Source organism: Phymastichus coffea, unplaced genomic scaffold (genome assembly GCF_024137745.1).
Source record: "Phymastichus coffea isolate CEN01 unplaced genomic scaffold, Cenicafe_Pcof_1.1 PCOF00087, whole genome shotgun sequence".
Lineage (NCBI taxonomy): Eukaryota > Metazoa > Arthropoda > Insecta > Hymenoptera > Eulophidae > Phymastichus > Phymastichus coffea.
In genome coordinates this window covers 1007316-1031895 of record NW_026706898.1, presented here as the reverse complement: position 1 = coordinate 1031895, position 24580 = coordinate 1007316, and the positions used below count along the sequence as shown (strand labels likewise).

Sequence of the window (24580 nt, the reverse complement as noted above, 5' to 3'; positions counted from 1 at the left end):
GAGAGAGAGAGAGGGAGAGAGAGGAAAAAAGTAAAAGCGACGGTCTTGCTCGTCAGAGTTTCGACAAAAGCGCGCACATGTGTTTTCGGTCGCGAGAGATCCCCGGGATTTTCTTCACGAGAGTCTGCGATTGAATCACGCGCGCGCGCGCGGAAACTCATTGCGCGCGGATGGGAAATCCCATTTGCAGGGTACAGGCAAAAGTAAGCGCGGGCTTCGCTCCGACGAATCCCCTCTCTCTCTCTCTCTCTCTCTCTCTCTCAACATATCTGCCCCTACAGGAAGCGTTTGGCCTGGCTACGCTCTGACTCGCGCAAAAGCTATTTCACAACCCGGCTAATGTACAAAATTGTGAGACTGCACCAGCGCGCGCGCGCGCGCACACATACACACGCTTGGCAGAGTTCTTTACTGCACGTAGGTCCAGACGCACAGCGAGATAGGGCTGAGTAGCCGGAGCTTAGCTATCCCATGGTGAACACAGTTACTGGATCAAGATCTTTTCAGCTTGCATTTTCTTTTACAATGTAACTCGGTTGTTATGTAACTGCATTCTTATTCGGTGTTTGCTTCATTTCAATTGAGCTAGCACGTGCAACTGCCAACTAGTATTGGATAAATTAACTTCCGTTGCCCGACAGTTGGTTTCATCAAGCTTGTTGTTCTTCATGCGTACACGTCAAACCTACGCGTATTATTGTTATCTTTATCGTTGATAACAAATCACTACAATCAATCAAACGAGCTTTTTCTCTCTCTCTCTGTCTCTCGCGCGCGCGAGCGTATTAATATCCCGATACTTCGCGATAGGTGCTGGTTCTCGTGAAAGGCCGACGCCGGCTGGCTGTTCTCGCTCCCGGCGTATTCGGCTGATGACTGTTGTCGCGCGACCAAATCGGATCGGACGGAGAGAGGGTGGCCGGAAACGGGAGCGTGCGCGAGTACCGATATACAAGGGAATCTCGTTAGCGAGTCAATCGGCTGCGCGCAGAACGGAGGGGAGTTCCTCGCTTGGCGCCCGCTCGACGAGGGTCGGCCGCTGATTTTTCGGCAAGCGGAGCCGACGGGAAGGAAAAACCCGACGTCGCGGCCCCGTAACGAGCGTCATTCGGAGCGAGCGCGTCGATAATCGCGCGCCGCTTCGTGCAGCCCGGAGCCGATCGCCGCGCGGCCAGCGCGACGATAAGTGCAAGCCGCCGGGGAATCGCGCGCGCGAAGGCGGCAATTAGCGGCGCGAGCAGCCTGCCTCTCCGGTGTCGCGTGGGCGCGCAGCGCTGCTGCACGGTCGGCGCGCAGAAGCGGGCCGCGAGGGGGAGGGGGCGGCGCGCGTGCACGCGAGGCCAGTGGGCTTTTGCGCAGGCTGCAACAACCGACCAGCGGCGGTGCGCGCGCTCGCACCCCCTCAGTTGGCCGCGACTCGGTGCCTCGGCTGCATTCGCCCAGCCTCGGCCCGGCAGCTGAACCCTTCTCTCTCTCTCTCTCTCTCTCTCTCTCTCTCTCTCTCGCCACCACCGCCGTATGTACCACAATCCCGTCCCTTCGCCCCGTCTTATTCATCTTCATCTTCTTCTCGTCGTGTTCTCTCCTTGGTGCTCACCGTTGTGCGCGAGCTGGCGAGTCTTCGCAGTGGCAGGCGGGCGAGCGTCGGTCTAACCCCGTGGCGGACGACTCGCGAAGAAAACGCAAAGTTGGCCGGTGATACAGGCTGCGAGGATATTTGCGCGCGCGTCGAGCCGAGAAACTCATATTCGCAAGCGAAATTGGGACTCGAGCCGCTGCAGCTGGTTAAAGAGTTTTCGCTGTCGAAACAGCACGAGAAATAGTCAAGTGAAGAGGGGCAAAATAAGCGAAAGGTTATCGTTGCATAATTCAATCGCAAAGGGAAAAAGAGAGGGAGAGAGAGAGTGAGAGGGAGGGAGGAAACAAGCTTGCAAGTCCCTAAAGCTCTAAGCAATTCAAAGTGCTCTTAAAATACACGAGCAGCTGTCTCTTTCTTCTGGTGGTAGTGGTGGTGGTAGTGGTGGTGGTGGTGGTGGTGGTGGTGGTGGTGGTGGTGGTGGTGGTGGTGCTGCTGCTGCTGCTGCTGCGAGGCAAAAGTGAATTCCCGCTTTAAGGACTCTCGGCCGTCTCTGAGGGCTATTGCTCGTGCCACGATTACGCCCAAGTTGAAAGTCTTGCGGTGAGCGAGGAGCGCGCGCGTTAATTTGCGGCGACCGAGAGACAAGGCGAAGGTGGCCAGGCGGAGTGCGAGAGGCGTCGGCCGTTTGGAAAAATCCATAATTTTCATCGGTCGTGCCACCGAGACGACGGCTGACCTGGTAATGCGCGAGCTATTAGCCCGCGCGACGAGCAGGCGGAGATGGCAATCGATTCTCTGGCTCGCGGCGCGCGAACGGCGATCCGCTATTGTCGCGCGCGGCCGCATTGTGTTGCGCGGCGAGGGGCTGCTGCCCGACGCGGAGCGTCCCTTGTTCGGGCGGCTTTGTTCGGCGACTCGGACGCCGCGGCGCGAGCTCGCGGCGACCGCTTTATTGGAAGCTAATTGTCCCTGTCGCCTCGCGCCCGGCGACATTCACGGCCGACTGTCGATAGTCGGCAAAGGCGCGACCAATTGCCCGGCGCTCGCCTTGCGCGACGACGCGCGAGCGCCGCTCGGCCGTGCGCCACGGCCGAAACGAGGCCCGTCGGAGCCGACCACCTCTCGGCTGGAGAACGCAGACGGAGCGCGCCAGCGGGAGGCAAGCTCGTTACGCTGAAAAATGCGCAGCGGCGCACGGCCGATCTCGCCAAATCGTTTTCGAGCTCGGCGGAACGAGTAGTTTAATTGAACGTCGGAAAAGTGACTTGGCGTTGTTGTCGAAGAAGAAAAACAGGAGGCGAGAAAGAAAGCTGGAGCGAGTTACGGGCGAGCGATAGATTTACGGCTGGCAGCTTGGTTATTCGCTGTCGAGATTTAATAACGCGCGCGGCGCGCTTTCTCGCGCTCGCGAGCGCGTGATTTACGTCGGCTCGTCGCATCGCGCGGCTTGTTTTTCGCGCGCGGGTGTCGCGGCGAGCGAGCGCGCAAGTTCAATTACGCGGCGACGAGCAAATTCTATTCCCTCGCCGGCTGCAATCCGGGAAGGCCGCTCGTAATTGAGACGCGGCCGAGCAGCAGCGGCGGCGCCAGCCACAGCACCAGCACCAGCGGAGGCGCGAAAATTGCCTTTGCAAGCTAGCGGCGGCGCGGGCCGCCGGCTCGCCGATTCGTCGGACGATAGTCCCGAACGTACTTTCGTCGATCGGGCATCGTTGCGGTGCGCGCGGCGCCCCGGAGTACCGAGTTCGGATGAGCCGAATAGCGCCACCGCGGCTCCGAACATTCAGCGCGCGAAGGTCAAACGAATGGGAGTCCGCTGGTCCACGGGAAGTCTCTGTCTCTCTCTCTCTCTGATCCAGGCGAGTAGCGCCAAAACTGCCGGCCAACCAGTCAAACTCTTTAATCAGCTGGCGGCCGACGGCCGAGAATCGACGCGCGCCCGTGTCGGCGGGATATTGGCCATTTTTCAGCTCTCCCTTGGCTTTATTTTTCGGTCGTACGGCTTCATAATCTGGCCGCGCTTATAACTCGATTAAGCGCGGAGGCGCGCGAAGCTCGATAACATTCATAACGCTCTCCTTTTCTCGCTGGCGCGTACGTGAGTTCGCGCGCGATCGATCTTCCAGCCGTGCACAGTGCAGCGGCGCCAGGAGGGACAAGGTTTAATTGTTCGTTCGGTTGGTCGTAGCCTTGAACCTCTTTTTTTGCTTTCTTTCCGATGAATATACGCCCGGCCGCCGGCTATAGTCGGCCGTCGGCACGAAACTGGACTATCGACATCCCGCTGGTGAACCGCGCTGCATATTTCAGTCGATCAACGAAGTCCGATCGACGGCCACGCGAGCTCGCAAGCTCACGAGCCAAGGGCCTCGTGGGCGTGCAGCCGGCATCCGCGACGAGGGCTCGCCTCTGGCCGTGCCACTGCCGAGACTCGACCGGTCACCGCGAGAGCACCACTCAATCGCGCGAACGCGTGCACGCAGGCGGCGGGCAGTATGCCGGCAGAAGAGGACGCCCGCGGCAGCTGGTGAAGGCAGCGAGACGGGGCATGGCAACCACGTGCTCGTCGCCGTCGCGGCCCGAGCGGGGCCGGCTCAGGCGGACCTAGGCGACCAGCGCACGCAGGCCACTCCGTGCGGCGGCGAGGCCGAGGAGCGAGAGAGCGAGCGGCGACCTCCGAGGAGCGAGCAGACATGTCACTGCAGCACAGATATTACGTGAGTCGTCAACGCCCTGCTCGCACCAATACCCACACACGCGCGCGCGTGAGCGCCTATCGATTTCGGCACAAATTGCCGGCGCGCGGTCGAGGCTCCGCTCTCGTCGCCTCCTCGCCCGTCCCGCGGTCAATTTCGCGGCCCGCGCCCGGAGCGTCGGCCGCGAGGGCGAGATAAGCGCGGAGGCCTGCCCGATATCGACCGGCAAGCCGCAGCTGCCGGCGCTGCACCGCCTCCCCGTCGACGACCGACGACGACGACGACGACGACGACGACGACGACGACGACGACGACGACGGCGCCGACGACGCCACGCGACGCGCGGCCGCCTGTCCGCTCGCCCGCGCCCCCAAGATCGCTGCCGAGGAAGCAGGAGGAACAGCTGCGGAGCGATAAACTACTTCCACTGAGCGAGCGCCGGAGCGAGTATATAGGCCGGAGGGGGGTCTCCGCTGCCAAAACCCGCGACCCAGATACCGATCGACCCGGCAAGCGAGCGAGCGCGCGCGGCGCCGACACACCGAGGAGTCGCTTCCGCAGTGTACGTATGTACTCCGCTGCGGCCCCCTTCGCCGCCGCTCCCTCCGCCCGCTGTCGCAGCCGGCGAGGCAGCCCACACCGCAGCTTCCGCGACGAACCTTTCGCCGGGGAACTTTCGTTGCCTCCGCGTCAGCTGATCGTCGCCGTCCGCGCCGGACGCCGCTCGCGTCAGTCCCGTTCGGCCGCTTTTGGCCGACGTGCCAAGATTCGCGTCCAGCCGCTGATGGCCGGAAAGTCGCAAGTGGGTCGGGGCGCGCGTCGACGACGTCGGGGCCTACGCGCCAGCCAACTTGGCCCGAAGAGGGAAGAGGAGATGGACGCCTCTCTGCCTCGTTCGCGTCTGGCCTGCGCGCGTCAGCGCCGAGCTTGGGCGAGCGCGCCGTGGCCGCGGCGGCAGCGGCAGCGAGCGCTCGATAATGCGCACACGCGCGCACGCCGCGCGATCGCATTGTTCGCGGAGGATCTGCTTGCAAAGCGCGATAACGGCCGTGTCGAGTTTCCAAAATGCAGCGCCGCCTTCGTTGCGGGCTCCCCCCGTAAACGCGGCGATCCACTGCGCCTCGCGAAGACGCGCGAGACGAGGCGGCCATTGGAATTCGCTGCCGCGCGCGCAAAGCAGCGAGAGCGCCTCCGGAGTGGAGCTCGCGGGGCGCGTCCTTGAGCGCGAGTCTTGGGCCGTGGAGGGAGCGAGGCTTGGACGGTACGTGCGGCGGCGGCGGCGGCGGCGGCAGCGGCGGCGGCGGCGGCGGCGGCGGCGGCGGCGGCCGATAATTAATGGGGGCGAGGAGCGCGGCCCGGCAAGTTTCGCCATGAATTTCTACCTGCCTCGCGTACGCGCGGCCTGACCCGGCGCCAGCGGATTAGAGGGAAAACGCGGCCCGGTCGCGGCCTATTTATTGGTTAAACGATTAGCTAGGCTCCGCGCAGTTCGCGGCCTTTCGCAGGCAATTTCAAGCTCTCGCTCCACCCGGCGACGAGTGCGCGATTGATTTACGGCCTATAAAGCTCCATCGACTGTTTTATTACGCGACTCGATCGCCTAATGAAAGCCGCCTGCGCGTTTTTCCGCGCGTACTTTCGTTTTCTTTAGCTCGCGCGCTGCCGAGCCTCGAGCGGACGATACCGCGAGGCGGCCTTTATGGGGAGATGTGTGCCACGGTGGCGAACGCGCGCACGGGAAACTAGGTCGGTCGAATCTAAAATTTTTGCGCGACAAAGGAGCCCATTGATGCGGATACTCTCGCGGAGAATGCGGCTGATTGAAAAATCCACTTTGCGGGATTGAGGAGCGAGCGAGCGCGCGGGAAAAGAAAAAATTTTTTTATCCTCCTCCTCCTCCTCCTCGCCGGTGACGACGACGACGACGACGACGGAGAACGTATTAAATTGTCAATAGAGCGCTGAAAATCTCGCGAGTCATCATCGAGCATTACGGTATACTTTCCCAGGCGCGGAAAGCACTCAAGAGCGAGGAGAGCCGCGCAGCGAGAAAAAAGAAAGCAGCGTAGCAGCGGCGGTAGCGCCAGCCGCGGCACTTTCGACGTCCGCTCGAGTTTATGAACGCTTTAAAGCATTTCCCCGAGTGTTCGAGATACGTATATAGCGCGTCGTGGCCGTTTTCTTCTCTCTCGCTCTCTCTCCCTCCCCTCATTTTTTCTTTCTTTCTCTCTTTCATTGCGTAATTACAGCGCTCACCCCGCTAATTTTCAAGCCCGCGCGTAACGTAGTAATTTTTGCGAATGCGAGCGAATCGAGCGAATGTGTGTCAGCACGCGGACTATTTAGCGCGGCGCTGGAAAAAGCGCGGCCGCTCTGTCGGGAGAGAGAGAGAGAGAGAGAGAGAGGCGGAGTAACCGACAGTCCGGGTGGTCCGCGCCTCGGTCTGCGCAGCTACACGCAAACGAACGAAATTGAGATTGAAACGGAGCAAAAAGAGCAGAGAGCGCCCATCGGCCCAACGACGTCGCGTTGTTTGGCAAATCGATCGCTCGAGGGCCCGCGAGCTTTTCGCCAGTCCGCCGCCGCCAGGCCGCGACCGATGCCGCAACCGCGCGCTTGCGTCTTCGGCGGAAAGTCGCGAGCGCCCAGCGCCGACAGTAGTAGCGCATTATCGCGAGAGACGAGCGGGAGAGGGAGGGCAAGCCACCATAAATACGTCCGTCTAATTCGATAATCAGCGGCCAGCCACGGGTACGAGGTGCATTGTAAGCCGCGCCGAGCGAGTCGGGTCAGTCTGTCGATGCAGCCAAATCATATAGCTCTCGGACCACCGGCATCGAGGCGGCGGCGGCGGCGTCGTCGCCGTGGTCGTGGTCGTGGTCGTTGTTGTTGCGGCTGCCCAGCCAGCCAGTCTGCCCTTTCGTCGGCGAAGCCGCGCGCGCCTAGCAATTATCGCCGGGAATGCAGCGCCTCTTGTCCTAATCTCGCGCCCGCATCTGAATTATTAGGTCTTAAATTGAAAACGAGTGACCCCCGTTCGTAGCGAAATGCCTGTCGATAATCGCGGGTGCCAGAGATAAACGATAGTCCCTATCTCGTCAGTGACGCTGGCGCGGGTTCGCCGCGAAGAAGCCGTCCCGATCCCGAGCGCTCGCGCGGCCCTCGCCATCCGCGGAATTTCGCCGAGCCTCGTCCGACGCGGAGAAGCCGACGCCTCGGAGGTGGAGGTGCGCGCGCGGGGACACGCTGTAACGCAACGCCCCGGGACCGCCGACACGTGCGACGCTTTCTTTCGGCCCTTTCCTCGGTACGGCCGAGAGCCCTTCGCCGGCGTATCTCCTATCGTGAACATGCTATTTTTAAGGCGCGTGATGTATGTCCAACAGACCTCGAAAAAGACTCCCCCCGGACACGACTGCGTAACGTCTCGCCGCTCCGATTCCAATGATCGAGCCTCTCCCGACGCCTCGGCCCAGCGGCTCGTGCTCGCTCACGAGAGGCCAGAACAACGTCCCGGGTAGAGAGCGAGACCTTGGCAGCCATTGCGCGTTGCGCGCTCGTCCGCTAATCGTCCAAAGAGTCGAAAAAGTAATGAGCGCGCGTGCGCAACGGTGCGACTCCGCGGCCGTGAGAAGCTGGTGCTTCCAGCTTCCCCGGCTTCCGTAATTGCGGTTATTTTGCGAATCGACCGTCAGCGATATCGCAGTCCGCGGACGTGGAACTCGCGGGGGCAAACCGACGGAGCAAGGGAGCGAGAGAAGCGGCGCTGCCGAGGTCGCGCGGCGCGCCGAGCGAGGGGCACCGAGCTCGGGCCCGGGCGCTCCGAAGCGACCCGCCGGGCGGTCGGCCGACACGACGCGTGCACGCGAAGGCTCGGGGCGTCCATCGGAGCAGCGCGTTTCATTGGTCTCGCGTATGACGGGAGTCCGCGATTCGGAGGCACGGCGATCGATCGAGCGCGAGTGGCCCTGCTGCTCGGCTGATTGCGGAGCGCGCGGATTAGACTCACCAGCGCCTTGCTCGGCTTACCGTGCGTCCGAGCGAGTTCCGTTCGCGCGCCTTTTACTGCCGCAGTCTTAACCTTTTTTCCGCAGGGCCCCGCGTCGACTCGCCACCCATTTTCGACGCGCCAGACTCGCTTCACGCGATCGGAGATGCACGCGCGAAATAACAATCTTCTCGGTCGGAGCCTCGAAATGCCGATGACTCGCAATGCGTAAATTCCAGGGTTCGCGCGCTATTTCGACGTGCAGGAAAAAAGGAAAACAACGCGGCGCGCGTGACAACGTGCGGAGGGAGGGAGGGAGAGAGAGAGAGAGAGAGTCCATTGCCACTGCAGCGATTTGGCCTAGATGCCCGCAGCGCACGCGTGCAACGAGAGTCCATTTGCTGGCGCGTGATTGAAAAAGTTTTCGGCGCTGCATACCTACATGTATACCCGCGGGGGGCGCGCGAGGATCAATTAAATCGGCTTTGTCTTGGAAATGCGATTGTCGAGCGCATCATCCCAGCCTCGGCGATACGCGTCGTCGCGCGCGCGCTGCCGCTGTCGATATCGGCGAGCAGCGACTTCCTCGCGGAGCGGGGCGACACGCGGGAGGAGGCCCCGCGGCTGGCGGTGCGCCGTTCCGCGACACCTCGCCGGCGCACTTCTCCGCGATCGGCCGAGGCCGTCGCCTGTCGCGCCGCTCGAGGCCTCGACAGGCGAATTACGCTCGGGGCAAGCACGCGTCGCCAGCTGCAAAGACGTCTCAAGTTCTGCCCCGCCGCCACGCGGACTCGTCCTTCCTCGTTCGCTCGCCTCGGGAGGTATCGTGTTCGCCGAGCACGGCCTCGCGGAGACCGCTGCGACGCGCGTGGCCACCTTGACCGGGCAGTCGGCGCGAGCGTTTCGCGGGCTCCGCGCAGCCCCCGGCGGTCCGGCGAGGCTCCAACGTCCATCGCGAGCGAGGCGCCGCCACGCTACGCCCACGGTGTCCCACGCTCCCGCTCGCCGCTTTCTAATCTGCGCTCCGCGGCGAGCGCGCCGTCACATATCGCGTCGCCGTCGGCATAAATCAGCGCTGCGACTGCGCTCTTTCGCAGCTTGCGTAATTCGTATCTGCGCGTGAAAAGTTCGGGCGATTTATCGGCCGGGGAAGGGCCATTGTCGGCATCGGCTGGCCGCTGCGCCGAACGCCGGATGCTTTCCCCTCTGACTCTGGGCGCTCGGCTAACGACGCTCCGACGCGGTCGCGAGACAGCGCCAACTTGTCTATTTCTACTCGAGCCCGTCGCAGCCGCGGGTTCGATTGGACTCGCCTCTCGGAAACGTCGGCTCGCCCGGCGAGCTGTGTATTCCGCGGGTTCGCCGCGCCAAAAAGCAGAGGATTTCCGATCGCGCAAACAAACACGGCTCGCAGGCATTTCAAGCGGGAATCAGCGTTCGCTAATAGCAGCACGGAACATTTGTTTTAACGCAGCGCTCGATTCAAAGGCCCGTACTGCCGGCCCCGGAAGAACGAAAACAACGAAAAACACGTTTATCCGATCGAGTGCGCTCCCGTCGGAAAAATAAATCGCGAGCGAAAACAACGTACGCGCCGAGCGCAACGCGCACGAAACGAAACGATCGCGGCGATTTGCCCCGTGGCCCGAAGTCGCGTTTACAAGGCGAGGGAGACCCAACTGCGAAACTTTATTAGTCCCGCGCGCGTCGCCAAAGTTTAGTATCGCGTTGCGCTATAAACGCCCGATTAATTTGCTCGCTCGGCCGATAAACCGAACGCTCGCGCGGGCTGCGCATTGGAGTAGCCTGTCTGACAAAGCTGCCGAAGAGAGCGGGTACTTATGCGATTTTCACAGTTGCTCGTAAATAAAGCGCTTTATTGAACTAGTTGTCGAGAGAGGAGAGAGAGAGAAAGGCTTTTATGGTGCTAATGCACGTCTCTAGGTGGAAACCGTATAGTAGTTCTCTCGGACAATCGCGATAAGAGGCGCCGTGCGTTTTTTGTTTTTCATGCACTCTCGTGAAAAGCGTGCGAGTGTCTGTCTCTCTGTGTGTCCGTGTGAGCTCTGATAATGCTTGAATTATGTAAGTGTTTAAAGGCTTTTCGCGTCGAACGTAGAGTCGAAGATCAATGACCCTCCTCCGACTTGACACGCAAACATGAAGCAATAAAAAGCTACCACAATGAGAGAGAGAGAGAGAAACCGACGCCGGGCGCGATGATGGGAGCGAGAGTCAGCCGAAATTGTCTTAATCCCGCTCTTTCGAGCGAAGCGCCCGCCCGACTCACCATCGCTCGCTCCATTGTCACACTTACCGGCAGATGAGTTTCCAATTTATCACTTCGATTTTTCCGTCTGCGGCTGTAAACTCCGGATTATAACTGTATGCGCGAGGAAAATTAAAAGCGTCGCAAAAAGTTGGTCGGCCTCTCGAAGCAGCAGCAACAGCAACAGCGGATGATGATTAAAAGCCTTGTAAACGTCATCTCGCGTACGCGTGAGAGGAGGATGTTTAGAGAAGAGAGCGTGCCATCATCATCGACTTCTCGAAAAGAAAAAAGAAAGAAAAAGCCTTGGCTCGAGCTGTTTTATCTGGAACAGTTGGCGTTGCGGCTGTTTCGTAATCGGCCGTATACGTATTGCGTTCGGCCGGTCGATTTCGGTGTGCGCAGACGCTCGCGCGAGCGACGCGCTCGTTCGTGCCAACGCACACGCGAGGCAGAAGGCGACGGGCCCGACAGGAGGCAGGTGTGTGCGAGGAACAGAGGAGAGCCGCGCCGAGGCGCGAGAGATTACAGCGGGCCATTAAAAAATAATGGGCGCGCGCTGAAGTAGAGGAGCGCGGCGGCGCATCCGTGTCACTCGATCAAAATCATGGCGCACACACACGCTCGTGGAATGCTGACTGGCTGGCACTGTCTCCGTCCGACAATCGATTGGCAGCGAGCATACCGATGCAGAGAGAGAGAGAGAGAGGCGCGTCAGCTCGAGCCAACGCATGCACCCAGAGAGATCAGCTATGCTCGCTGCACGTGTCGATATAATTAGACGGCTAGATGGGCTTGACTTACGCGCGGCGTCCATTGTTTCGCCTAATCACAGACAGCCACGCACGCCCGACGATTCTCCATCTCGAGCGATCGCGCGTCCGGAGATCCCCTCGTTTGCATGCTTCATCGTGTCGCGAGAGGCACTCGCGGACTCTCTTCCCCTCTGAAGTCCTCGCAGAGCAACGGGACGGGTCTGTCGCAACGGCACTCGTCGTGCGCGTCCTCTCGGAGATGCCGCCGAGTGAGCGTCTTCGCTGTTGTTCTAACCTCGATGCCGAAAGATCCGGCGCGCCCGTGGAGAAACCAGGGCCAACAAGGTCGAGTATGCGGCGGGCAAATGGTGTTTCGTCGACGAGAGGCGCGCGAGACGCAGGAGGGCTCTCGAGCTCTGTGCGCGCGGAGATTGTCGGAGAAGCCCTCGGACGATGATCGCCGGGGCGACCGTTTTTTCCTTTTGTTCGCGGAAGGGCGCCGCACGACAGGTAGTCGAACCGACGAGAGATAAGGCGACGACGTAACGGGGGGCTTTGTTTCGCGAGACTACTACGATTGCGACCAGATGGGACTGCCTCGTGAAAAGTCTCGTCTTCTTTTTCGGCGAAGGTGGACGGAACCGATCGGAGAGAGATATATAGCTCCGGGGGTTTTGCCAGCTATTGGCATCGTAGAAAGAATTCCGGAGCTGGAATATAACGCTTGGACCGACAGCTTTCTCAGAGAGATACCTTAATGACGAAACACTTGGTTTCTTACTTTCTTTTTCGTCTAACACTACATATATTTAAAATGACATGCGCCAAAGATTTATCAACAGGCGCCGCTGCATTGCGAAACGTGTATCCATAACTATTCATAATTCACAACTGTTGTAATACACGCGCTAATTAACTAGTCGGTCATTGGAAAGCACAATGAAAATATCGGAATCTAATGAAAAGTTACACGATGCGGAGTGATAATGCAACGGATGCGTATTATGCTAAGATCGCAACTTACGAAGCGCCGATAAATATCAGCGTCTCTTTTGCGAGTTGCAACTCTGGTTCTCACGGAAGAAAAGGGAATATCCAGTCAATAAAGAGTCGGTGCCTGGGATCGAAGGTGACGAAAAATACAGTCACGGAAACACGTGCGGCCGGGAGATTGGACGGAATGAAAAAAAAGGATTCAGAGAGGGGGCGGAAGGCGCGCGCAGGAAGGCCCAAAAATTAGGAGAGAAAATGAGACGTAAAAGAAACGCGTTCGTGGCGCGGAGACAAATGACCGGCTGCATAGTACAACGAAAACGAAAGGCGGCGCGATGGCGGCGGCAGCAGCAGCAGCAGCAGCAGCACAGGTAGCTCGAACCAGCTTATCGTGGATTTTCATCTCAGAACTTTTCGAGAGAGAGAAAGAGGACGCACCTACCTATCCGCCCTTTCCACGTGATTACATTCACGTCACGATTCCCTATGACGCTGCGCGCTCATCTTACATTTTTAAATTCCTGCCGATGTGGTCGTTGCGCGCGGCGCAAAAATTTCTCAACTAGCCGCGCGCAAAAACGACGGGGGGCCGCAGTGCGCCGCGAATTAGAAACGATTAGCATCCGACGGATTCGAAAAATGAGAAGTCCCGATCGATTTTTCCTCGCCGCGTCGACGTTCGCGAATTGCTTCGTGCGCCTCGTCTCCGATGCGAGTGGAGGAGCCCAGAAAGTTCCGTCTGCCACGGGCGTCGACCAGTCGTGCCGTTCGATCGGACGTACTCGGAGACACGTGAGAGCCTCCGCAGAGGGAGACCTGCATCCATCCGTAAAGTCCGACGTCGGGCTGATAATTGTTGCGCGTCGCGCCGCAACGTAAACAGAGACTGGCGGAGCACGTGTTTAACACAGAGAGCGAGAGAGAGAGAGAGAGAGAGTCGAGCGGCGAGCACAGTCGGAGACAGAGAGGGGGCAGCGGCAGCCAGCGAGCGAGAAGAGCCGGCGTGAAAAGAGCGCGCCGAGCCGAGTGCAGCCAGTAAGGCGATGGTCATCCGGCCGACGAGTCGTTAGTCCAGAAGTACGCGCTGCCGAGCATGGCCCACGGACATGACGCCCAAGCAGGAGTCCACCCTCGTCACCTTGCAAAAGGTCAGCAGTCTTTGTCGTTCCGTCGAGTCGCGGTGACGCGCGCGTGTGTGCAGTGCCGAGATAGTCAGATAGTCGATCCGACGTCGCCCGGCCTGGCGGCGTACGGCCACGCGTGTCGCCGCCGATCAAGTTCGCGCCCTCGCGGCTGCCAATTGGCGCGCCAGCTCGAAGAGAGCACCCTCGCCAAGTCCTGCTTTCTTTCTCCTGGACTTCAAACGCTCGGACGCGTCGCGGACCTGCGCGTCTACTGAATTGACGCTTGCGGTAACGCGACGACGAGAACGCGCGTTCTTGTATATAAAAATTACGCCATTAACACTCAGTTCCGAAGATAATTTAAATACTCGTTGGCGCCGTCGCAGATAGCGCGCGCGTGAGAGAGATCGCTGCCTGTCTCCGTTTCGTAACGAGCGCGCGCGCGCGCACTGCGACGCCGATCCAGAAAAACATATTCAACTCGTTCTCGGAAAGTGCCCACGCGTTCTCGACCTTATCGCCTCGGGAGCGCGATCTCGCGATGCCGATTTCCCGTCTTTCGTCCTCCCGAAACTCATTGTTCCGCGAGCGATTCGTGCGCTGCATGGGCGTGCGTCGCCGTTTGATTAATCGGCGCGATGGAAAAGCTGCTGGCGCGCGTGCGCTCGAATCGCTCAACGATGTGACTCACGTCGACGCGACTCCCTTTCGTTCACTAATAAGACCGCGCAAGTGTGGGCTCTACTTTTTTCTTTTCTTTCTCTCTCTCTCGAAACAAATTGATGCCCGCGCGTCTCCCAGTAAGTGAGCGCGTCAGACGTCACGCGGAACGCTCTCGGCGAGCGCAGGCTGAATAGCATTTTCGAAGCGCGTTCTCGAATCAGGCGACAAAACGGCGTTATTTCCTTCGGCGCAGCCTTGCTCACCGCGGGGATTAGCCTGCCAAGATACGTGGTTTGCAACCGTAAGATAATGGCAACGAGTATCCGCGAGACATGGTCATGGACGCAGAGATATCGTAGCGTTGGTCGCGCGTCCGGCACGCGCATTATTTCGGTTGACGAGCCAGCGGGCAATTAAAAAAATTATAAATAGTCGGGGATAAACAAGCGAGGCCGGGCACCGGAATGATCTTCCGCGAAATCAATCGAAAGACGGAAATAAACACGGATAGAGAGAGGGTAATTCGCGCGGATCGTCGAAAGAAACACAAGCTTTCGCGCGACGACGTTCTCAGAAGCACAAAGGTCCATTGAGACGTCGCGCCCGTTTCGTCGGTCGCGTAAGCGCAATTCGACGTGAAAAATAAACAGCCGGCGGCTTGCGCGCGCCGAAAATAGAGGCGCGCGCGCGCGTGGACAGCGACAGAGGCGCGAGCTCGGAAGGGCAGGTGAGAAGTCGACGCGAGCGCGAGTTATCGTCCGGATCGGCGGCGATTTGGCGCGCGCGGCGCAGATGTGGGTCGAGCGACCGTTAGCCGGAAAAGCCTTTTCCTCGATACGTGTCGCGCGCGTCTGGAAATTTATAGGCCGGGATGAGTTGGTTTGTCTCGACCGTTCTTTTTCTCCCCTCGCCTCTCTTTCTCCTACGCGTCCGCCGTTTTTACGGATCTTCTTCGAGCCGTCTCGCTCAATTTCAGGGCGGAAGATGTGCGCGAAGACCTTTTCGACTTCGGATTTCGGGGCGCGATTCCCACAGCGTCCACACGCGCGCGCGCGAGTCGACCGAGTGGAAAAGCTTGTCTCTCGCTCGGCTCCGGGAGGGGGGTGTGATCGCTTTAGTTGCGCGCCGAAACAGTTTCCGGTTCCTAAAAAACCTGTCGCACTTTCCCCTCGACGTGACGCGTGGGCGCACCGAGCATTTTCGAATATTCCGCGTCGTTCGGCCTGCGCTTCGTTTTCGGCACGGTCCAACGTACACCAATCCTTTGTCGGCCTTTCTCGCGATTCAACGGGCGTAATCTGGTTTTGCAAATGCTCACCGCCACTCGAACGCCGCAGATGCGAATCGGCGCTTGCCTAACTTCGCGTCGGCCGGCCGCTGCTCGTTCGTTCGGGCGGATCGATTCGGCGCGGCGAGCGTGGGCCGGCAATCGCGTCGAACGAGCGCCCCGGAAAGCTGCCGAAACCAAGCGGGTCCCGCGACGACGAGTTCCGCGAAGAGATCCGCCGAGTCGACCGCCGCCGTCGACTGATCGCTGGATCTGGCGCGACCAGGCTATGGCTATTTGCGGCCGTGCTGCTGCGCCCCGCGTGCCAGCACTTGTCGCGCGCGCGCGCTCGGAAGTACATCAGCTGCGCTTCCTACGGCGACAAAGCAGACCTATCCGCGCTCGTTAGACTGTCGGTAGCCCGCCTGGCAGTGCTCCTCTCTTCGCGCCAGCCGCGCAGTGTCAAGTGCGTCGCGACGCTCGTGCGCTATTTATACGCGCGAAAAAGGGCATCTCGCGGCGAGTCGCGGCGTATCTTTTATTTGGCTCTGCCGGCGCGCCGCTCCGCGGAGTCGCGCGACCTTCGCTAATGTCTTTTCTATTTTAGATAAGCGAGCGCGCGTAGCCGAGGCAAGATCGATCGCGAGTCTTATCGCCTTTCTCCCCCCTCCCTTCGCCGTCGACGTCGCTATTTTGCGGTCGCTCTGTATACGCACGGTCAACGGCGCGAATCTCGCGATTCGAGCGTGCGAAGTCGTCGTTCAATTTAGTCGGTGACAAAGACGCCAGCACTGCACTCGATGTGCATGTGTAACCTACCGGTCCTTCCCCGAAACGCCGTGGAGGGGGGAAACGCGTTCGCCCATCGGACCTCGATGCCGCTCCGCCGACAACGAGGGCGACGGCCACGCATCGCGGTGACGAGCATCCCGCGACGCGGCGAGAGGCTGCAGAAAGGAGCGAGGAAAGTGAAAAGCGGAGCGCTCCGGAACGCTTTTTCAGCGCGATTCTCTCCCGCTCTCCTCACTGTCGGACAGTGGCGCACTCCGCGTCGCAATTAGCGGAAGGCGCACGCATCCGATCGCGCGGTGGAACAATGCGCGGGCTCTGTGCTTCCGAGAGCGAGCTAATGAAAAAGGAGCTTCCGTGGGAACGAGCGTTTTTCGCAGGGGCTCGCGCGAAAATCGATGCTGATCCAGTTGCGCGCGGTGCCAAGTTTCGTGCGCGCGGACCGACGGCCAATGTCAAATCGATTGCCCGCGAGGCGCCTCTTGCCGCAGACTGCCTGCTCCGTAGGGTCGACGCGGCGGCAAGCGGTCCGGGGCCGGCTTCCTTTGCCAACCCCGTCGCGCCGACTTTTCCGCGCTGGCCGTCGGTTCGATCGCAATAATCGTTATCCGATGATTAGTTTGTTGACTACTCGCGATAATGAGCTTTTTTGCGCTCTCGGCAGATTAGCCGTTGCCGCGGCGAAGGACGGGCTCTCGGCGAGAGCGTTAATCGTCCGCGGCGGCAGGGAAAAAAGACGAGGAAAAACGAAAGGCGTATCGGCGAATGGAATCGAACGAGGCGCGGTTGGAATACGTACGCGAGGCAGAAAACATGTCGTGCAAAATTGCGTCGACAAAGCTTGAGTTAAGCACGTTGGCGAGGATCGATGTCAACAATAGAAGTAGTACTGAATGCAAACAGGCCGAATGAATATTTGACAAAAGCGGTCGTGGCGGCGGGCGAGAGTGTATTTCCATGGGCGTACGTACAAGCTGCGTGCGCTGCATTCGAAAACGGACTCGTCATGTCGAGGATAAATCGCTCGCCGATCGCAAGAAGTTTCGCGCTCGAGCGGCCGCCTCTCCCCTTTCCCCAAACATCCTCTCCCGAAGAAAACATTTTTAACTGGATACTTCATATATAAGATTATCGCGCGAGCGGCTGAGCTACGAGCTCCTTATAATTTGGTCGTTTTCGCTCTTTCGTTCGTTCGTTCGAAAAGAAACTTTGTTGGAGATTAATCGGGGACCGCCGTCGCCGGGGCTGTTGCTGCTGCTGCTGCTGCTGCTGCTGCTGTAAGCTTCATACTTTTAAAGAGTTTTTGCAAGTTTCTTTTGCGTCCGCCCGATAAGTCGGACTTTTCTGTCCATTATTGCGAAGAACAGAGCTGTCGGCCGAGCAAGGGCACGAAAACTTTCAAACAACTCTCTTCCTCCAGAGAAAGAGTGGACGACGTCTTGATCAATCAAGCGACGTGTTGCGCGGGCCATAAAAGTGCACGACGACGACAACGACGGCGACGACGACGTCGACGACGGCGGCGGCGGCGGCAGCGGCGGCGGTAACCAATACCCCTCACGGCGACGACCGAGACGAAGGCGACGCCGGCTGTTTACCGGAGACGCTACGCGAGGGGCTTCCGCGACACGTTCCCTCCCTCGACCTCGACAACACCGCTCTTTTCCTCGCGAAAACACCGCACGCCACCTATTTCACGCTCGGCGATAAACGCAAACTGCCCGTCGGAAGACGTACTGTCCGCCGCGTCGGCCGCAGGCATTGTTTTCTCTCCGTCGCGCGCATTTTAATGCGGAGCGGCTTGCCAAATCCAGGCGCAGGCTCGGCCGACGGCGTCAATAACCAGCGGCTTTTCTCACGCGCCACCCAGACTGCCCACCCAAGTGTTTGCATAGAGCGTTTAATTTGCGAATCAACGCTCGCTGATTTATAACGTATGCGAGCTGACCGAGAGGAGATTGGATTAGCCGATTACGCTCACGTGGAAACTAAAGCGCTGCCGATATCGCGCGCGTCGGGGTATTTTTACAACGCTGCCACGGCGGCGCGCGGGCATGTCGGAAACCCGTGGCGTCGCTGCACTCCTCGAGAGGCAGCAATCAGTTCCGCCCCGTCGACGCATACGGCAAAAATCGAATCTCCATCGGACAGCGCCGCGCCGCAACTGCGCCGACCAGAGTCGGTTTGCATTGCGATCGATGGGATGCCTGAAAGCTCCTCCCGCGGAAGGAATAAAGAGGCGGCTAGCCAAGTGGCGCTAATTACCAACAGCGCCGCCATTACGAAAGTCGCTGGGATATACGCGCCGCTCGGATGCCCGTGTGCCTTCCAGCTGGTAATTGGTAAATCTCGTCACGCGCGGCCTCTTAATTGAGTGGCGCCGTTGCGTTTCTTCCGCGCGCGCTCGTTTGCCATGCACTCGGCATTGATTTGCGTAATATTATATGCAAACACATTAACGAAGGGCTGCGCTCGCCCGGAGGCCTCGCGGATACTTCGGCTGGCCGCGCGCTTTTCAACCGGGCTCTCTGCGATAACGCTGCCGAAGACGAGCGCCTGGCGAGATGCGACGGCTGACCAAGGCTTCATCTCTAAAAACTCAAATCTTGAAAACGAATTAATAAGGAATGTCTCCGATAATGTTCACGGTCGTGCGAAAAAATTAATAACGCTGCATAATCGAGCCTAAGATGTATTGATTAATGTCATCAAAATATCGACAATCAACTCAAAACTAAAATTCTTGAAAATCACCGAACTTCATCTTGTCATTTTCAGAACTGCGCTCTATGCAAATGAGTACACATTTATCGCGGTATTTGCATAAAAAAGGGGCTGTTGCTGTCAAGACTCGAATAAAACTTCAATCCTTCCAAACCAGTAGATTTCTTCGAATAGTTCGTAAAATTATTTTATAGACCCGACTAGCGATGACTATTCTAGCAAGGTCACTCGAAGATTAGCTTGAGTAGATCGACGAAATTTCAGCAAACATCTCAAAGTCTGTTGAATGACTCACGAACTACGGGCGAAAAATGCTCAACAGCCGTGAGTTTGTAAAGTTCTCGAGAAAAAAAAAAGAAATCGTAAAGTTCTTGGTGTTTTTGGCGATATTTTCGTTGGAGCGAGAGGCAGACTAATCGCCGCGTCTCGCGGTGCTCGTTATCGCAACCAGCCGAAATAAAAAAAAATCAAGCAAATCTTTGATGCTATTATTGGCTGCGCGCGAAGAAAAAGAATTTGCTTGTACAAGTGCGCGTTGGATCTTTTTATTTCGATGCAAGAGCGCGATACGCGTCTCGGTTAATCGTAAAAACGCTCGCGAGAACGTTACTCGACTCGCGTCTGAAGTAACGTAAAGAGACGTAACTTCTCCGTGAGTCGATCGGAAAGGCGGGCCGATCGGCTAATTAAGTTTGGTAGCAGGAGGAGGAGGACAGGTCGCGTGCGTATGTATTGCACAGTGGTCGAACTTCGATAAATCAGGGAGTTTATGATAGTTTCGGCGCCGAGATTATCCAATTAATTAGTTGCTTTTGCAATTGACATCCGATATCCCGCGAGATAGCGGGAACGCAGCTTGCAACACGCATTTGCGTGGTGCATCCCAACGGCAGATCAGTCGCTCGATAAATAATCGCGCAGGCAACTTTTACGCAAGCCACTGTCGAAAAGTCGCGCACCTGTGTCTATCCTAGCGTTTTTCCCCGTCAGTTCTTTTTGAGAGGGGATCGCGTTTGAAGTTAGAAGTCGTGTAAGTTGTCGTGCGCGCTCAAAGATTAATTAGCCGCTAAGTAATTTAGCGTCGTCGCCGGGCGTCCCCTAAGATTTTAAAACTGACAAAGCCTTGCGCTATGTCTCTCGAGACTAGAAGAGCGAGAGAGAGTGAGAGAGAAAGAGACCCCAAGTAGGTCGCTTAAAAAACTTTCCATAGGGGCTGAAAATCGAAGAGTATTGGTCTGGGAACGCGGACGTAGCTATCGGAACGAAAAATCTGTAATTAAGTTCGCTGCTCGCCAATTCAAAGCTCTTCTCCCCCCCCCCCCCCCCCCCCCCCCACCGCTCTCTACGTCTAGCGACGTCGCTCGGCGCCGCCAAAAAAGAAGCAAGAGGCAATCCGATTGGCTGTGTCCTCGTCTAAGCATCGATCGACGCGCACGCAAGTTCGTCATCGTAGAATCGGCGCGGGATGATTCGTACCTCGTACGTATATATACGTTGGGCGCATTACATATTCATAAATGCAATTGAATTTGGCCCTGCCCCCGTCGCCGCGCCGAGGCGCATGAATCCCATTAGGAGAAGACGCGGGAGGCGAAAGTTCACATTAGCATCGCGCCGCCTTAGCTGCGATATTGTGCCGGCCGCTCACGCGCGGGCGTTACGTAAATCCGCGCATTGCGCAAGGGCCAGTATTATCCAAACTCGTAATTCCCGCGAAACGCCCGACAGATCTCGACGGATACGATATCTTATCAGGATTGTTACGAGGCACTTATAGTCGTTGTAGGAGCACTCGATGACCGAGAGATTGGCGCTCGACAGCCACGACGGGCATCGACGGGAGATCCTCGGGCGCGCGCGCGCGCGGCGGACGACTGATTGCGCGGCAGCGCGGCTCGGGCGTCTCGATGGTCCGCGCGCGCAAACATGCGAACCGCGACTCCAGTCGCCGAGGCTCGGGCGGTGCCGTCGGGGCGTCGGCACAAGAGCCGAGCAAATGAGATCGCCTCGCGCTGCTCCACATTCCTTCGGAACTGAAAGCCCGAGCGACCTCTAACCGTAATTAGCGATCGTTTTCGAGCGATATCGAGGGTAGATATCCGCTGCCGACTATCTACAGAGATCTCTGGTCATCACCCCGGAACCTACTTTGCGCTCGGTTCGACGAAGCTTGCGCCGCGACCGAGTTGGCACGGCACTCTCGGAACGAATGATCGAGCGCGTGGAGCGCAATCGACCACTGAGTCGCGTGACGCGCTGATCGATGTTCCAGGTGACAACAGTACCAGCAGCAGAACCAGTAGCGGCGGCGGCGGCGGCGGCGGCGGCGGCGACGCCGGCAGCGACTAGCGCCGACGAGGAATACGCGAGCTTCAAAGTGCCGAGAGCCACGGTCGTGCACATGGCGTCGACGGCCAGTAGACCGCAGCACATGTCCCAGGTGAGTGGCTTCGCGTGTCACACTCGCACACCTACTACCGCGCGAAAATCCGCAACAGGCGCCCGCCCGATTACCAATTCGAGCGATCGACGCCGCGCTCGGCACGTCTCGAATATTTGCGGCTGCCTCGCGCTAGCTCCACGCAAATGCCCAATTATACACCAAAAATCTCGTTTCATTCGTTGACACGTTTATGTAGGTCGCGAACCGGCGCGCAAGCACGCTTTCATTACACCTTCTTTAAGCAAACAATTGACCAGCTTTTTGCTGCTGAATGAACGCTTCATTAAGAGTTAAAAGCGCTCGTAGAGAATTTAATTAAACCTCACTCTGTCTCTGTCTCTCTCTCTCTCTCTCTCTCTCTCTCTCTCCCTCTCTCTCCCGGGCTTACGTTTCAATTCATTATAACTTTTTCATTATCCGCAGGCCCCCAAGTCCATTTGCGCTTCGTGAAATGCTTCATACTATACAATTTCACTTGATTACATTGCAATGCCAATAAACGAGAGCTTTGATAAATCCTTTATCCGCCAATCCCAATGTTTCCTCACTGCGGCGGTGTAATCACAATCATTGAGCAAACAGCAGCAGCAGCTCTGCGCTCTCGTCCCGATCAAATATTTGTAATGATACGACCGGGCGCGCGCAAAAACTCGGTTCTCGGAGCGGTGTGTTTTAGCAAACAGGCCTCGGCCTTCGCTCCGAATGAAGACATCCCGCGCTGCCATTACCGCAAGGGCTTCTTCTTTTCCTGATCGGTTTCGCGCGCACGCCACACGATTTCTTTCTCTTTCGGCGGACAAGCGCACGAGAGAGGGAGAGAGAGAGAGAGAGAGAGAGAGAGAGAGAGAGAGAGAGAGAGAGAGAGAGAGAGAGAGAGAGAGAGAGAGAGAGAGAGAAGAAAAAAAAGAGAGAAAGGATGAGAGAGACGAGTGTAAAAATGAGCGACGTGCTCGCAGGCTCGCAGCGAGGTAACGAGTTGATTTATGAAAATTGGCGTATCTAATCACTCGCGGCGGGCCCATCGCTTTGATGAACGCCGCCGAAGATTAGCGAAAAAACGATTCGCGCTCTCTTTCTCTCGCCTTCGGCCAAGTTTCTGGAGCGAGCGCAAGCCGAAGCAAGTTTCGGCCGGGGGCGAGACGAATTTCGGCATTACTCGCGCTTCGGCTGTCTATTCGCGGCCGAGCCCTCGGGATAAACCACCGACTCGCGATTAATAGGTCCTGGCGACTCTGGCGCTGTCGATGGGCACGCTGTCCTCGGGCTTGGCGAAGGGCTACACCTCGCCGGCGCTCGATTCCATTCTGGGCAACCAGCCACCCAACCCCTATTCGACCAGCAACAACGGCACCTGGTGAGTCGAAAGCGTCGGTCTCGGCGCGCGTCTCGTCCGAAGAGGCCCCCCCACCGAGCGACAGCGGTGCTGCCCTGTTGCAGGACGGCGTTCACGGTGACGCTGCAGGAGGCCTCGTGGGTGGCCTCGCTGTCGATGCTGGGCGCGTGGTTCGGTGCCATGATCGGCGACTGGACGATGCGCAGGGGACGCCGACTGGCGCTGCGGCTAACGTCCCTGCCGCTGGCGGCCACCTGGGTCCTCACCGGCCTGGCGCCCTGCCTCGAGCTCATCTACATCACCAGCTTCATCGGCGGACTCTGCTGCTCCGTGATCACGATGGTCGCGCAGGTAAGCGGCTGGCCGACGGCGCGCGAGCGATCGCTGACTCGGGGGGCTGTGATTGGCCGAGCGCAGGTCTACATCTCGGAGATCTCGCTGCCGGGCATCCGGGGCTGCCTCTCGGCGATGCTGAAGGTGCTGGGCCACGTGGGGGTGCTGCTCTCGTACATCGCCGGATCGTACCTGAACTGGCGCCAAAGCGCGCTGCTCGTGGCGATAGCGCCGTCGATGCTGTTCCTGGGCACGCTCTTCATACCGGAGACGCCCTCTTACCTGGTGCTCAACGGCAAGGACGACGAGGCCGCTAGCTCGCTGCAGTGGCTGCGCGGCTCGCACGTCGACATCAGGCACGAGCTCCAAGTGCGTATCCGTGGGAGGCGTCCCGTCCCCCGGGCAACCACTGACCGTCGGCCGTCTGCTCCTCGCCAGGTGATCAAGACCAACATCCTGGCGTCGCGGGCCAAGCAGTACGAGCTGACGTTCCGGAGCAGCGTGCTCACGCCGCGACTGTACAAGCCCATCGGCATCACCTGCGGCCTCATGTTCTTCCAGCGCTTCAGCGGGGCCAACGCCTTCAACTACTACGCCGTGCCCATATTCCGACAGACCCTCGGGGGCATGAGCCCTCACGGCGCCACCATCGCCAACGGCTTCGTGCAATTGCTCGCGTCCTTGCTCTCGGGTAGCTGCCTCCGACTGACCCGGCCGAGACCGAAGACCGAGCTAACGTCTGCTGCGTCCGCAGGCTTCCTCATCGACGTGGTCGGCCGACTGCCCCTGTTGATCGCGAGCACGGTCTTCATGTCGCTGGCGCTGGCGGGCTTCGGCAGCTACGCCTACTACTACAGCTCGATGTCGCAGATCCAGCACGTGGCGCCGGCCTACGCCAGCGAGGCGGCGGCCAGCGTCAGCGGCCAGTACGACTGGATCCCGCTGCTCTGCGTGCTCGTCTTCACCACCGCGCTCGCCCTCGGCATCTCGCCCATCTCCTGGCTGCTCATCGGCGAGCTCTTTCCGCTCGAGTACCGCGGCCTCGGCTCCAGCATCAGCACCAGCTTCAGCTACTTCTGCGCCTTCGTCGCCATCAAGCTCTACATGGACTTCCAAGAGGTGACCGCGCATCCGCGTGCCGTCCTCGTCGACGGAGACTCGCGCCCGCGAAGACGCCGTTGGCGGCGCTCGCGAGTGGCCCGGATGCTTTTCTCGCGAGCTTCCACGATTTTTCTTCGCGCCCCGATCATCCGCGCCGCCGGCTGGCTCTGGAGTCTTCGACGCGGCGCCTCGTCTCCGAGCGGCCAATAACGCGAGCCTCGCTCGACGCTGTTTCGCAGAGCCTGGGACTGCACGGGGCCTTCTGGTTCTACGCGGCCGTGTCCATGTGCGGCCTGTGCTTCGTGGTGTGCTGCGTGCCGGAGACCAAGGGCAAGCAGCTGGACGAGATGAACCCGGAGTACGCGCAGGCCCGGTAGTATAAGGCCTCCCTCACCGGAGGGCTGTCCAACCTGGAGAAGACGAACAAGCCGCTGCCCTCCGGGGCCTACCCCAACGAGACCGACCCGCGCGTGCTCTACTCGCCGTCGTGCGCGCGGCCCGGCCTGCTGGCGCCGCGCCAGCG

The 24580-nt window shown here is 59.0% G+C and overlaps 2 protein-coding genes across 7 annotated transcripts in view; one reads left to right on the top strand and one right to left on the bottom strand.

Moving 5' to 3' along the window:
• Positions 1–24580, bottom strand: part of LOC131669138 (mediator of RNA polymerase II transcription subunit 20) — a 34161-nt gene that overhangs the window by 3977 nt on the left and 5604 nt on the right. The window lies entirely within an intron of this gene.
• Positions 1366–24580, top strand: LOC131669136 (facilitated trehalose transporter Tret1-2 homolog). 5 transcript variants are annotated; one of them, XM_058943812.1, is made up of 9 exons: positions 1366–1382; positions 4063–4296; positions 21120–21287; positions 22511–22644; positions 22728–22974; positions 23041–23325; positions 23395–23647; positions 23711–24075; positions 24297–24580. In XM_058943812.1, exons 2-9 carry the CDS (start codon positions 4273–4275, stop codon positions 24432–24434), a joined length of 1614 nt encoding a protein of 537 aa, XP_058799795.1. In that variant the 5' UTR covers positions 1366–1382; positions 4063–4272; the 3' UTR covers positions 24435–24580. The 5 variants fall into 5 exon arrangements, with proteins under 5 accessions (XP_058799795.1, XP_058799793.1, XP_058799794.1 ...); XM_058943810.1 differs by having other exon boundaries at positions 1376–1516; XM_058943809.1 differs by lacking the exons at positions 1366–1382; positions 4063–4296 and adding exons at positions 10378–12651; positions 13164–13428.